Genomic DNA, 15,757 nt, shown 5'->3' with positions numbered 1-15,757 from the left:
GAGATAACCGATTCAATACACTATACATATCTACAATATTCTGCCTTACGATTATTTCTACCCCCTATCTGTTTTTTTTTCTATACAGAAATAATAAGCCCGGCTAATATAACTTGTGACAAAGTACTAAGATAATTCGTCTAGGACGTGGCGCCATCTCAACAATCATTTCGCGGACTACTTTTACCGCAACGAAACGGATTGTCATTGGGCTGTTAATTAATGTACCACTGAAGAATGATTGTCTCTGTGTGGCGTCACTCGCATAATTGATTTGAAATCGTCGACGAAGAAAAAAAAATGCATACAAACTTATGCGATACATCTGGCGAATTCTTATCGGAAGTTATAAAATTTGGCATAATGTACGAGCTTCCTTTCGTAGACGTTCAACTACGTAACCGGTCGTTGAAATTTCTCGCTTTTAAAAAGGATGGCAAAGATTTCGTCCATAGTTATTATACTGCAGCGAATACTGTGTATATATATATACATATATATATATAATGTATTATGCTTAACATTTTTTTTTCGCTTTAATTAATAAAATTCTTTAAACCGACGGTGGTTTTACCCGCCTCACTCCTACAAACCCAACTCCTTGTGTCTCGACTTTCGAGGAGGAGAAGGAGAAGGAGGAGGAGGATGATGATGATATAATTATTCATAACGGAAGTACAATTAAGGAGCGGCGGCTGGCGAGCGATGCTTCCTTTCCTAATTACACTTCCGGATGAGTGGTCATTATAGTTATATGTAGTTAAATAGGGACGTTTCTCCGCCTCCCGACTATCGGCCTCTCGATCAAAAAGATTTTCGGGCACGATCAACGCTTCTTCGAATTTGAAATCGTATCATTATAGCCGTACCGATCAGATTGCTTCGAGATCACATTCTCTCGGAACGTTTTATTAAAATTTCTCACCCGAGGCCGAAGGCAAAAAAGGATGCGATCTCACTAATGGTCAATTTTTTTTTACCTCCAGTTAGAATTTTATTACGAAGCTCAGCGTCTTATTTTCCCCAATCAACAATTATTGACCTTTAAATTGAATCGGAAGTTTGAGGTTTCATGCTGTAAAATATTTTTATCCAAATATTGAGAACCATGTACGATGTCGGTACTTATGCATTGAACGGCGGAGATTATTGAAACTAAAACATTTTTTGAACATTTATACTTCAGAGGAAGAGAACAGTGATTATTAAGGTGGCCATCCATCTGAGTTGGTCAAAATTCCAAAAGATTTCCTATCGCTCGTACAGAGGAAGTGAATCAACACTCAAGAACGAGTTTTTTCACCGCCGTATAATTTATCCGTACAGCGTAGAGAGTTCAGAGTTTGATTTTACTTTTACCTGAAATAGTTGTACGTGCCCATTAATGTATACACGATATACATCCTAAATTTTTGTAAATAATACATTCATTCGTTACATTCTTAACGCGTAAAAAAAAATTGAGCTGCAATTATCGAACTCGTTTTTACACACTTCGAATTGACACGTAAACCAATTCTCTGACATAATGTTAATCGTGTAACACGTGTACATTTTTTAACACGTTAAATTCTACGCTATGGTTGAGCAAAATTTTTGCTCGTCGGTCCTTTCGAGGGGGAGTTTAAAAAAAAAACAAAGAACCAATAATAAAAAAAGGCAACAAAATGGGTAATTTGAGGAATTCCGCTCCACAGTATGTAGCAAAAGGAATCTAAAACTGGCTGGCCGGGCCTCTTTTGTTCTTTTTTTCCTCTTTCTTGTCAGGGGTTATATTCCTTCTTGTGGGTAACTGCTCAATTATCGGTTAGCGAATTGCCTAGCCCTCGAGTATCGAACCGTCATCGAGAGCGTCTCGATGCCGATGGAAGGATGAAGCGCAGTCCGGCGCAGCGCAGCGCAGCACATCGGAACGGGGCATAAACCGAGAAAGTCGTTGGAGGTTTTACGTTGATCGATTTGTGGTGATTTTATGCCCTTGCCTGTCTATACCTGAAACACGGCTCGCGGTGTTCCGGAGTTCAAACAAGCCGCGATATTTTATATCTCCTGTAAATCCGACACGCCGTTTCACATATATTCCGTCGCGTTACTCCCGCTGCTGAAAATTTCACGCAACACTTGACTCCTTTGTTGAGGAGTCTCTGTTTCTCTCTTTCTCTATTTTCTTTTTTTTCTTTTACTCTCTATTTACGACCCCCGTAACTCGGGCTATAGCCTGGATTTATCAGCGATCGCCTTTCTGCAAGCGATCGCTCATCCTCGGAAATTCTAATATTTAGCGAATCGGTTATCCGATGTCACTTCGAATTTGCACTTCGTGCTTTTGCGCACCGATCATGATTTCTTTTTAGCAAAAGCCTATCTGTCGAGTCAACTGGTGTTGCCGCTTGGTGAAATTTGTCGTGAATATATGAGTATCCGAGAGGGGTGTAGAAACAATCCCTACATATCCGATTCAACATCGTAGACGATCCACCTAATATGATCCTCGGTATATTTTTCTAACCGAAAACAACTTAATCCGTCGCATGACTTTCAACTTGAAAAATATTCTCCCTCTGCGTTTTCGGGCGAGTCAAATTTAGTTCCTCCGGATTAAGAGAGCATCCGGAAATCCTAGACGAAATCATACTCTGATGCCTCGAAAAATACTGTATCAAATTTCTATACACCAGAGAATTGCCTCGATTCCGGAATACGCGTAACGACTCGGCCGTTCCTTGCTCGCGAATTACTCATACCCAGGTATGTACCTATGTTGCTTATACTTACATATAAGTTAGTTACGTTACTTAGTTCTCGGCACGCGCACGTCGAGTCTATCGCTTCCGGGCATCAGCGTGCTCGCGGGCCGCAGCTAATTGCGCTTTAATGCGCAAGCGGCGTTTCTATATTCTCCTCTCCTCTCCGCTCTTCTTCCATCCCGTCCTCTATATTCTATCATCTCTCTTTCCCCCCTCTCCATAATTCCTCCAGCCCCCTGCAACTCCCATCGGATATAATACGTCTTCTTTTCCCCGTCGCGTTGCGGGCTGTCGGCGCAATCTGGAGCATCTAGAAATAATGGAAGACCAAACTGGTCGCGGTATATACGGTAATCGGAAATCACCTACGCAGCCTCTGATTGCCGGAATTTGACCATCGGAACAAGGCACGCCGGGGCTTTCAGGTCCGATATGGCGGAAATCGCTGCTCCTAGTCGGTCCTATTTAACGATAAAAGACTTTTTTCACTGATTCTGACAAGTTAGGGGTGTCGGAAAGCTCGCAGGAACTTTTCCGCACCTTCACATTTGGGTAATTAATCTTACGCGATGTGTCAATTATTGTCTCTCCGACGCCATATTGCTCAGCCTGTAGGGATCGTCATTTTGCAATGCGTCACATGGTGAAAAAAGATTAAACTAATGCAACTAGGCTAACAACTGACGATTGACAGTCTTTTTTCGCGTGTGGATAGTTGAACAGGTATAATATCGATTACGTCCAGTTAATTTACGTGACGCGAGTAATTTGAAATCCAACGAATCCGATTTGCTTCTTTTAAAATTGAACACTTACCTTATGTGGCGATAAAATGGCGCCGCCAACAACCGGGCTCTCTGACGTCATGAGGACATTTTCCAATTGCCGAAAACGAAGATTATATTGCAACATAATTTCTTCGTGAATGCAGTGCATGTGGAGAGAGAAACTCCAGGGTAGGGAAGTTGCACACGGTTCGAGAGCGGGGATCCGTTTTATTCCGATATTCCATAAGTTTGTTAGTTTCTGGCTCGTTAGGTTGGTCAGTAATGACGCGGGGCCGCAATTTCGAGTAATTTGCGGCTCTCGTTAATTTTGTGGATAAAAATGGTGAAAAAAACGGTATCGCAACAAATGAAATAAAATGAAACGCGGGTGCAGGGGCGCCGAGGCGGAACCTCACTCGAATTGTAAAACCTCATACATATGCACACGCCGGCGGTACTCGGACTCCCTCGTTACTTCTACCTACGCATATACGTATACACCGTACGCGCATGTCACACACTCATGCAAATCCACCGTCCGCCGTAAGAACCAACCGGAAAAATGAATATGCAACCCCTGGACCAAGGCCATGCCATGCAGGGTAGCTTCTGCCGCCGTGCAGATGACGGAAATATTATTATTTAGAACGTGTACTAGGGGACGATGGAGAACCAGCAGAAAATCCTGTTTGTCGAGGGGTTATGCATAGTCGGGATTTTTCAAAAATTGTTTTTTTTTCAAGTTCATTTTCGTAATGTACATATATTCAAGTATGTGCACAGAAAATTTCATGTCGATCCGACAAATGTTCTCAAAGTTACGCGCACGTTTGCAAATACGTCCCGAAGCGTTTGAAAATGCTTTTGAAACTTTGAAACGCATTTTTATCAAACTGTGTTTTCAAAGATGGGTGGCAAAATTTCTTGGAAACAGCAGAACCGATCAGTCTTAAATTTTTACACGAGCTTTGTGAATATATTTTTCAGTCCTTGATCGAAGGTTTTTTCTCGCCGATAAATATTTTTCATTTTATAAACAAATTAAGGCGAAAATTTTTATGGAAAATCGAACTTTTTTTTTTTGATTAACCGCCGTTTTGGTAAAACTCAATATTTTGCTGATTGAAAAGACCAGCTAATACTTTATATTAAGTAAATATTTATTAGTTTTTCATTTCGAATAATCCAGTCCAGAAATATATTGCTCACCGCAAGCCGCCTTTTTTTAGAGGCGCTTCCGGAGATCGGTTATAGCTGTTTTAAAAATCATTGTTTTTACATTTAAAAAATATCAGAACGAAGTTCATTGTCACCCCAATACGTATATAAATTTATATATCAATAAATTGAAATGTCTCTTCGTGAAAAGTCCTCGAAAAGTAGATTTACATAACCCAGGATTCGTCACCCCGTTTCGATATTTTGCACCTGAAACAAATTCTCAGTCTAGAAGTTATCCGGGCGATAAATCTGAGGGAATGATAAAAACGTCGCAGTATAATACGAGTGATAAGGACGAAAAAAATGCAACTCTTTCACCTTTCTAAATCCGTTTATCGTGGGATCGGTAGCCAAGGACTGAACCGGAGAGCGGAGGGCGTTTGAAACGTGCAGGTTATAAGTAGAAGCAGCGCTTATACGGTGCATTTAGGTGTATAATTTCGGGTTGTCCCTCCCGTACGTCGGCGGACGTAGGCCGGCGTGTATTACGTATACATCCAGGTTTTATATACGCGTCTCTACTTTTCTAGAATCGTAGCCAGTAGTCCCTGCACATAAACAGCCGGTAACGCATGGGCCGCATATATCTGGAGGAAACGAAACATTAAATCGAGTCTGGGGGGCTCGGACGAGTCGGCGGGTGTTTCGGTGGGTGCGTCTGAGATTTCCTGTCCGGTGTGGCCGACGCCTATCCTCGCATGCTCGCGAACGATGTCGCCGGCCATTCCCGATCGCAAGGAAAATCCTCCCCTGTTCGAACCAAAGGTGCATAAAAAAATGTTCCCACTCTCTCAGGTTGGCGACAGACCCGGAAAACTGGGAATAGTCAGGGAATTTCGTCTATCGGGAAAAGTTGGGCAAAGGTCAGGGAGTTACGACGAATAAGTCGTTTTCACACTTCAGCCATGCTTCGTAAGTTCGGTTAAGCTAACTTTGGGAAATGGTACATTGTTCAATTTGTAATTGTTTGTGCGAAACGAAGCAATGCGAGGGTGTTTTTTACCCAACCAATGCCATCAAAACCAAAAAATGCCAACCGCTTGATTCTCTCCTTTTGGATCGGAACGCAAACCGATAACCAGGGGTTTAAAGACTAAGGACGACGCGTAATAGCAGGATGTTACAAAGCCCGTGTCCGGTGGACGGGCCCAGGCAGGCGGTTACATTATTATGTCTGCAAGTTTCATAAATGAAAGTGTCTTCATTCATAGACGAATAGGTAGAGGTATAGGTGCAGCCGCTGCGGAACAGCGTGCGGGCGCGATGGCTATATTTCCATACAATTGTCCGGGGCCATATTGGCTTATGCCTTACGATATCGACATTCCCTCGCATCATATTATACATATATTTAAACCTGCATACGTACATAGCACCATTATATACAAATTTCACATTATGCGGACCTTCGCTGCTGCATGCTGATAATACAGTTGTTTAGATATTGCGACATTAAGTCGTACTCCCGGAGTAGGTATACGTATGTATACGGTATTCATATCCGCATGCAGAAGTGCTGGCGGTCCTTCGCCCGGCCGGAATATCTCTCTTACTTTTACGCTCCATTCTTATATAAGGACGGCGATAAACTGGAGCGAATGGAACGGTTCGAGATTTCGGTTTGAAACTGGTTGGCGAACGGGATCGAGAAGGATCTACTTTGCTTGGTTTCGGACGACATGGTTTTGGAATTCTCCAAAAGTATATTACGGATCTGCCCCCGGTACCAGAGAACCACGACGGCAAAGAGGCCGAGGAAAACCCCGAATAAGACTACGAATGTTCAACCCCTCCGAGGGAAGGATGGACGGAAGGACTTCGGAGGCACTCACTGTGACGACCCGTATCCGGTCAGGTGTTCCCCCTTGCCCCGAAGAGCCGCAACGCGGCCACCTCCTCGCTTATGGCCATTCCGCAACGGCCGAGAGATTTCTCCCCCTCGTCAAATATCAAGCAAGGATTTTATCATCCTGGTATTCGACGCTGGATACGACAGAAATGACTTGCTCGAGCGGCCAAAGTTTGACGGAAGCGATGAGAATAAGCTCGAAGTAAAATCGCAGCCCGAGTACAAAGTACGTACGACAAGGCGTGATGTGTCACGGTGCTATAAATAGGAAATTCGTTTCAAACTACGAGTCCGCGAGTGACATCCGGGATTATGACGAGTGGGTTGCGATTATGGTTGCCCAACTCTCGGTCCGTGTCCGAGTTCCGTGGGTTGTTATCGGCGGTGCAATTAAGTTTCGCTACACCTGGAAGCGACCGGACGGCGAGTAATATTCTTCGAGACAATGGCGCGGCGGTGGGGGAGAGGAAAGCAGAGCTTTCGCAACGATTATCCGTTAAAAATCTCTCGTCTCCGGGGCAGCTTCCTGCCTCGGTGGACAGTGGACAATGACCAGACTCCGCTCCCGGCGGTATCGCCGACGATCTGACTCGCGGAAGTCGCCCTTACCCTCGGCGAGGCGATATGCACGCGCGATGTGTGCCGCGCGATAGGTGGAATCTACCTGTGCCTCGTTTCCATGCGTTCAGCGAATACGTGCGTGAGTGCGTGTTTCGTACGGATAGAGCGGCGCGCGGGCGGCCCGCTGAGGATATGATGGCTCGTGGCGTTATGCTCCGCGAACTGTTATGCTCCGCGGGCACCAGCCGACCATAAGCTAGGCTACTTCGTTTCGCTCGATGCCGGGCCGCTTCTCATTATCAACACATCGGCGTCGCACTCCGCGAAACCTGAAAACTTAAAAAACCATCGTCCACACCTGCTTACGCCGTGCCGAACGACTCCCGAACCACTCGTTTCATCGGCTTCGTAAGCAGCACCTCCAACAAGTAGTCGTGAGCACCTCGGGACGCTCGTCGCAGCCTCACGATACTCGACCTCGACCGTTTCTGCCGTTTGTCATCGACCGAGTCCTTCGAGCCCATCCTCGATATTCCTGGACTTTGACGATGCTCGTCTGGTTTCGGAGGTTTCTCTTCTTGTCTTATTGTTCCGCTACCTGTGAAAATAATACTGTCACAAAGACCATGCAGCATGGTCTTTTGCAAGCTCTCTTATCCTAGTAGGTATTACACGTCGGTATGCGAGAGGGAACCCTGAGCTTTGGATTGCCGGGATGAGGAGGAACCTGGACTTTCGAATCAAGATGAAGAGGCCCGGATCGGTCAGGGATGAAAAGCGGCTACGCCACTGAATCTGGGCACGAGCCACGGCGTCCTCGTACGTTGTCTTGGCCGTCTCCGGGCGTCGTACGCTCGTCTCCGTCGTGTTCGCTCCACGTATTCATGGCCCGAAGGCTCTGACCCGCAGTTCCTCTCCGCAAGAAGAGGAGCCGACGAGGTAAGGAAGGCGGACGGGAGGAAGACGGAGGCGGAGATTGAGGGACAAGAAGAGGAGGAGACGGAGGAGAAGAAGAAGAAGAAGAAGAAGAAGAAGAAGAAGAAGAAGAAGAAGAAGAAGAAGAAGGAGAGGTGTCTTCCGGGGAACCAAACGATCCGGGACTCGGGTCCGCGTGCCACGCGCACCGCCCACGCCGTCGTAAACACAGGAACGAGAGGAGACACACGCGCACCGTCGTCACACTCCGTTCCCAGCTGGTACCTACCGCTGTTCGTCGTGCGATAATTTCACTCGTTAATTTACCACTACAACAAGACCCGACACGCCAGATATCTCAGACACGCGCCGAAGGCCTCTTTCGGACCAGAATCTTGCGAATTAATTACGGTATCGGGATGTCGGGCACTCCGGAATGACAGAGGCCGCTTTCCAGTTATTACTGGACGTCGTTTTCAGCTTGTCGTTGAATCCTTAACCGTAATCAGGATATCCACCAAGAGTTTCAAATTTTTTGTTCTTTGACTCTCAGTAATGAACAACAAATGCGAAACTGTACCATGGTGACCAGTGGTCCTGGGAGTCCTTGAGGTGCTGGAAATGTTATATTTTTAAGGTTTACCACGAATGATATATTTATTTGTGTTCACTGAGTAACTCTTATATAAAAAAGGAATTCCCGGCTAGAATCGCGTTTTCCGTTTTTCCCTACCAACAGGTTGTATAGTAGAAATAACTTATATCTCGTACGTCGCGCCGACTATGTACAGTACCCTCTGACCTCTGCATTCGCGTATTTTTATTTTTCCTGAATATCCTTGAACAGCCTGAAAATGTCCTGGAAATGTCCGTGAATTTGTTACGGACCGTTCAGTGAACACCGTGTATACGAGTTGGTGCTCCAGGATGGTATTAGAAAAGTAAACTTTTACGAATGACTCGAAGATGCGTAAGAAAACCGTACCTTCTCGGTACCTGATCATATCAGTTCGATGAATCTACCCAATTATTTCAATATTCCGAACAATTTCTCGAGCGCGATTAGATTAATCAGCGCCGATTATGAAGCCAAAGGATCGTGGAATTCCCCGACCGTACGGCGGAAGATTCCCACAAGCAGAATCGTGGCGGCTGCAGAAAGTGGCGTGGTACAAGGCAGGTGGCTCGAGTCCTCGGCATCCAGATCATCCGGATCATCGCTGGTTTCCCGGCGTCCTCTCGCCTGTGTACCTCTGCCGAGCCAATACACGCAGCTCGAGTGCTGCCTCGCAAACTTGATGGAAAAGTTCTCCGGCAGGCTGGCTGCGGCTTCCGCATGATAATTAATTATCGCTCCGCGTGACAGGGTCGCAAGAAGCCTCGAGGTTCAACAGACGCCGACATCGCGGCGAGAATTTTTACAGGTATCTGCACTACACGCACCCGATGGGGATCCTGATTATCTCTACGGCCTCCAAGTCGCCGGTCTCGAGTCTCAACCAAGATCTCACGCATGCGAATTTGTCGACTGTTTATTCTCTGTTCCGGATCCCGTCAGGTTCCAAGCATGGAAATTCTCGACGTATGTATTCGTTGGGAAGTGATTTCCACTCCCGAACCTTCGGACATCGCCAATTTATATCGCCTCGGGATGGATAAAGGATGCAGGAGCGTTCGAGGAGGAAGGGTGTGGTTGAATCTAGGCTTCTAGGACGTCGTCGTCCGGCGGCCGCACACGTGGCGTCGTGACCCGTCTTCGAGGCTCGTGCTCGGAGGATCCGTGTTTGAGTTATGCCCTCGGAATGCCGCTCCAACCCCTTCCACGTCCGAGCTCGAGCCTCGATGGTCGCGATCCCGCCTCTCTCCGAGCTCCGGTGTCAATTTGTCCTTTTTCGATTATCGATTTCTCCAGTTTTCGTCGGCGAGCAGCCAACTCTCGACGATTAACGGATACCAGCAGCCACGATACGATAGGGAAAAAATCTTCCGTCCCGGCTGCCTTGGCCTCGTGGATCGGGAAGGCGTAAAAGCCAAAAACAGCAAATAGGATATCTACCGTGCGGCTTAATCTCTCGAGGTGGTGGTTTAAGTCGCGGCGTCTGCCTGCCTGCCTGCCGACCTGGGGGACAATGCGGCATTGTTTTCTTCGAGGGAGGCAGCGATGCTAGCCGGCTTGCAAGTTGCAGGCAACGGTAGCGGAGATGCGGTAGCCGTGCTCGATAGCCACCCATGTTTATTGTACGTGTATAGCGAACAAACAAAAGCAAAATACACGCCGGATGCCGTGCGGCACTGGTATAGGATATGTCCGTACACCGGGGGCAAGGGTCCTGGACCCCGGCATCAACCTTTGCATTTACCAGAACGCGAATTCTTCATTTTCTGCAAAATCGATATTGCCTCTTTTATCCGATCAATCCTGTACTCGAACTGGTGATAAATCTAAGGAAACCCCGTCGGAAAACACAGGAAATGAAAATTGATTACGGGTTTCCTCGCTTCGGAGGCACGAGATATTCCTGTAGTCGTTTCAACGATTGTTCCTACAATCATCTAATGAATGGTTTAATTCAATTATTTGATTATTTTAAACCGCAGTGTTTTTCTTTTGTTTTATGGTACGAAGCGTGTATAACTATAATAAGAAGATAAAAAAATTTTAATTGCGGGTAGAAGGACGTTTCTACTTATCCGAAAGATATATAATATACACGTACATAATACTAGCGCGACGATTTAGAAATCAGCTGAGCTGCTACTCTAACAATGGTAATAACCATGGTTAAAATCTCGCGGCAAGATCGAACGTTGAATAAAAAAGCGCCAAACTGTGACAAGGACATAGTTGTTGTTATAGTTATTAGCATGGGCAAAGTTTTCACTAAATACCGCAGTGATTTAACTATTATATAAATAAATTGAAAAAAAAATTTTTTTAAATAAAAATCGGCAAACAAAGTCGGTATAATATTGGATTAATCGTGTCACGATGGCGAGTATACGTAGCTGTATAGCGTATACATATAATACACGTTAGGTTATAAGTATAAAATATAAATTACGAAGGTAACATTATACGTAGGTATAGTAATAAAGAACAGCAGCTGGTACATACATTAATTATATTAGCATATTAAAAATAAATTTGGCAATTTCCACAACAATGGTAGATTCCGGTATTTTAAATGCAAATTTGAGAGAGTCGCGTACGCGGGCGGCAAGGAGGGGAAAACGGGCAAAAGGAAAACGAACACGGGGAGAAGGGAAAAGGGGGAGACAAAACCGAACGAAACGACACAAAGCAAAACAAAGCAGGGAGAAGCAAAAAAGAAGAGAGCGAGAGAGAGAAAAATTAGAAGAACACACCGTAAGGGCATTACAATTTATATTACTACATGTGGCAGCGGTACTTCCGGCGCGAGCATAGGCGCAGTTCCGGTCACTCCGGGAGGAGATTCTCCATCCTACATCGCTAGATTATCAACTCCCGCACGTCGCTGCTGCTCACCGTATACGCGTGTATAAATTATACATGTACGCGGAGCAAAGTAATTTACACTTTCGGACATCCAGATATTGTATGACCGCCGGATTCAAATCTCGGAATAAAAACTGAGACTCGTGCGCAAATGCCTGTCCGTAATTTAGCGCGTAGGTCGAACAGATAGGCGTAATCATTTTTAAATAATCGTATTGTTTTCTACAGACATGAAAAATTAGGAACAAAATACAAATACGTTATAATTTATTATTACGTATCTGCAATTTTGGAGGATTTCATGATCTTTATTCTTTATATGAAATTCCAGGGCGAAGTCGAAGAATTTTTAACGAATCTTCGTCTACATCGAACGATTCGTCAACGTATCGATTTCATTATCAACTTATTTATTATCAACTTGTTCGATTGGGTGAGAAATAATCGCGAGACAAACTTGATGTAAATAAAAATACAAAATCGATAAATTAAACCGGGTGTAAGAACTTCGAGAAGTTTACAATTCATTTATTAAGTATAATTTGACAAAAAATTGTGAATCAATTTCACAGCCACCAAAACGCGATGGTGAAGTTTCATCGCAATTAAGACGCTCAGAACCTAGGCGTAGGAATTCTAATCTACGCATACAAATTCATACGTCGTAGAATTTCTCACCTATCGAAGAAGAGGTGAGAAAAAGTATCTAATAATCGAACCGGCGCTCGTTTCCTCGGTCGGCGGGCCGATCAATACCGCCGATCCCAAAGTCGCCACTCTTGGCGAACTGGACGATCCTATCAACGGTGTCTTGGAATCTGGCGAATAGTCGCTGTGCCTCCGGAGCCGTCGTAGATTGAAATATGGCCGCAGCGTAGGCGGCGGTAACCTGGGACACAGCTTCCTGTGCAAGACTGGCGGCCGCCTCGATTCCGTCCGACGGATGACCGTCAGCCTGAGCGGCGACGACGCGTCGCACGTATTCCTGTATAAGTTCGACGAGACGATCGTCACTGAGGGGCAGTTTTCCGCCGGAAATGGCCGCGAGGGCGGCTCGGATGGCGGCGTCTGCGTAAAACCGGGTTAAAAAAATTTTGCAAGGTAAAACGTAAGATCCTCTCCTCTTCGCTCACCTCTCAAGACCCCGCGCGCTTGGGCGTCGGTCCGCAGGATCAGGACGGCCGTCAGGAGCGCGAGGATGCCGAGGTTGCAGCGAAGCCCTCGAGGAGTCTGCATCCTTGCGACAAATGTTCGTTACAAACTGCGCGAATCAGCCGATCAACACTCTCCTTTTATAGCCGACATTGTACGCGCATATGAGCGCGGATGCAGTTCAGAGGCGGGAGAGACTCGTTATGCGTTGCGCAAATAGAATCGCTGCGACGATACATTTATTTTTTTTATTATATCACAGCGCTGGTTGCCATACCTTCAGAGCGTAATCACCTCCGTGATGCAGACGGCCGATCCCGTGCGTTTTCGGAGGAACGCGACGGCCGAGTTCTCCGATCCGTGACCAACCGCCCGCACTTCCGGTTCACCGATTCGTCCGCCCCCCCCCCCCCTCCCCCGCATTGCCACGAGCTCGAAATTCAGGCCTCCGGACACTCAAGGATCGTCTTTCGACCAACGTTCCGTTGCACGTCACACCTTCCATTTCCTCCGACGAAGTCGAAAGACGTTGGATCAAGCCCTCGACGAGGGAACGAAACGGCGCGAGGAAAACTAGGAAAATACGGCCGCGGTTCCGCTGATGGAAAGCGCAACGTGCATGCGTCGTGGTAGGCTGGACGATAAGCGGGGGAGGCGGCTTCTTCCGGCTAGAGTTGCAGGCCAGTGTATGTAATGACAGTCCGTTAATGTGTATCATTCCAACATCCTGGGGACGTCCGACGTCCTTTCTTCGAAACGCTGCCAATCCGCCTTTCCCCCACGTGCCACGGAACGCCGCGGCTTTCTACAACGCCGCGGTGAATCGTACCTGAGGACACTTTGCGTCACGTTTGTAGAACGGAGCAAAGGCGTCGATGATGTCTCAAATCGAGGCGCGAGTATCAAACGGCTCCGGGCCTCACCGCGGACGTAATCGGGGTTCTCGATCTCGGAGACATGCTGGATAAGTCGCGATGTTGAGCAGCTCTTCGGCATTCGCGGGGTGCCCCGCGAACAAGAGGATCCATCCGTCTTGACGTCGGGGGTCGCCGGCATTGTGCGTTTGTCTTTTGGCTCCGATAGGAGAAGAATGAGATGCAGGGACAACGCGGGCTGCGCGCGCCCTCCGTCACTCTCTGCGGACCCAGGGATTCCGACGACTCTCATTGTCCGCCGGGCCCGCACTCACACCTAGTACAGTCCGATTCACAAGTCGACCCGGTGCCCCCGAGGTCCCCCGGAGTTGATCCAAGATCTTATCGAGCCCGTGCACCGACGTGCCTAGACCATCGACTCTACCATTATCGCCTCGTCACCCGTATCCTAGCCTCTAGCCTCCACGCCTCGGTTATCGAACCAAATGATCCATCGCCCGACCCCGCGATCGATCGGTACCTCGACGATTTTCCAAAGCGTCAAACTCGTCCCATCGACGTTCAATTCGCACCACTTTCGAGTTTCGTGGCTTGTCTCCGAACGATACTGTAACGGCAACGGAGTTTCGGCGTGTCGTGATCCGATCACTCGACTCCTCGACCAAATTTCATTTCAAGCGGGTTGCTCTCGAGCTCTCGGTTTTCGGCTGAGAATCCTCGTGATTTCGCCGATTCGGGAAAGTCGCGTCGCAGTTGGACGTCGCAGGCGACTGGCGAGGATCGGAGCTTGAGGACGTGGCCTGGTACCGCATCGGGGCAGGAAGCCGTGATTCGGTACGGCTCGATGCAGGGGGTTCCGCCTGAACAAGCTACGTCACCGCCGGCCGCCGGTTATGGAGCGATTCGAGTGGCGAGGAGAGGCTCGACTCATCCCCGAGAGAGCCGGGCCACCCCCTTCGAAAAATAAGGGAACCCGTGAAATTAATAAATTTATATTACCAGCATGCCCACCTAGGTTGCGGAGAACCTCGCTCCCGATCGCCTTTTGTTAGGCTTAGATGGGACCGCATGTACGGATGATATTATACCCAGAAGCAAGCGGCTGTAACGCGGATACACCGAAACGAGCCCTCATTTCACATTTGACACACAACGGGACTCGCGCTGCCGCCGGGAAATGGGAATCGGATTCACAGTTGGCTCTGAATTAACCTCCCGACCCGGTATTCTTTCCTCGAAGATTATTATTCCTCAAAATTACCATGCTTCGCGCAAAAACTCCATTCGCCTATAAAAAAAGTCCAGGACCGCAATCGCTCGTAGCGCGGTCGGAACGATTCTTGCGTTCGCTGCGCGTCTTCGCGTTTTAATGAGCGGAAGAAAACGTGACGGATTATTCCACTCAATTTTCATAATTCAATCAAGCTACTTGCAACATTGCCCAACGTTCTTACGAGTCACCAGTCGCTGATTATTGAGTCGATTTCGCGAATAGAAATAGCAGAATCAATTACCTCGTATTTTCTTGTGAAATGATCGAACGTTCGGTACAGAATCAACCATAACGACAGTCCAATTAATTGGGCGAATTTGAATGAAATGAATATCGTAATTTCTTTGTGCACTTTCGCTGATTTTCAAGAATCACCTTCCCAACCGCAGGTACGATGCAGTTTCAGGTTTTACAGTTCTGCGACGAGACTGACGACGAGCCGAGGACAGTTTGCAAGGGTGATGGTAGACGTACCACGTGTCTCTGACAAGTAATGACCTCACGGGGATTCGCCTTCCGATGAAATTCGATGTAAACTCGGTCGTGATCGAGATCCCTGGGTCATCGGAGACGGGTAGAAGAGGCGCCCGTTGTCGGAGAGACTGGGATTACGGGCAGAGGTGGAAGTAGCTCTTCTACCTATATAAGACAAGTCAAACAAGTGTAACACGAACAAGGCCGGGTACAAAAAGCGAAACCATTGTTACTCCGAGCACAATGCAGTCACTCTTCCTTTGACGGGATGAAAAATAATCCTACGCTTTGTCTATGATACTGGCGTGCAGAGGCCTTACCCGCACAATGGTTCGCCATTCGCTCGGTTCAGAGTTAAACTCGAGTAGGTGCCTCGACAGGGCGGAATTACACGTTGCTCGTCCACTGGTTTTCAAAACCAAGCGTGCTTTCGATCCGTTTTCAC

General features: G+C 47.1%; 1 protein-coding gene across 1 annotated transcript; it reads right to left on the bottom strand.

Annotated features, from left to right (window-relative positions):
• Positions 1-11,165: 11,165 nt before the first annotated feature.
• LOC124222001 (uncharacterized) lies at positions 11,166-12,788 on the bottom strand. Its single transcript, XM_046632521.2, has 2 exons — positions 12,672-12,788; positions 11,166-12,606 (listed from the first exon to the last, which is right to left on the bottom strand). The coding sequence occupies exons 1-2, from the start codon at positions 12,772-12,774 to the stop codon at positions 12,245-12,247; spliced, it is 465 nt and encodes a 154-aa protein (XP_046488477.1). The 5' UTR covers positions 12,775-12,788; the 3' UTR covers positions 11,166-12,244.
• Positions 12,789-15,757: the final 2,969 nt, after the last annotated feature.

Source organism: Neodiprion pinetum, chromosome 1 (assembly GCF_021155775.2).
Source record: "Neodiprion pinetum isolate iyNeoPine1 chromosome 1, iyNeoPine1.2, whole genome shotgun sequence".
NCBI classification, from domain to species: Eukaryota; Metazoa; Arthropoda; class Insecta; order Hymenoptera; family Diprionidae; genus Neodiprion; species Neodiprion pinetum.
The sequence above is the reverse complement of the archived record's forward strand: the minus strand, read 5'-3'. Positions and strand labels throughout refer to the sequence as shown.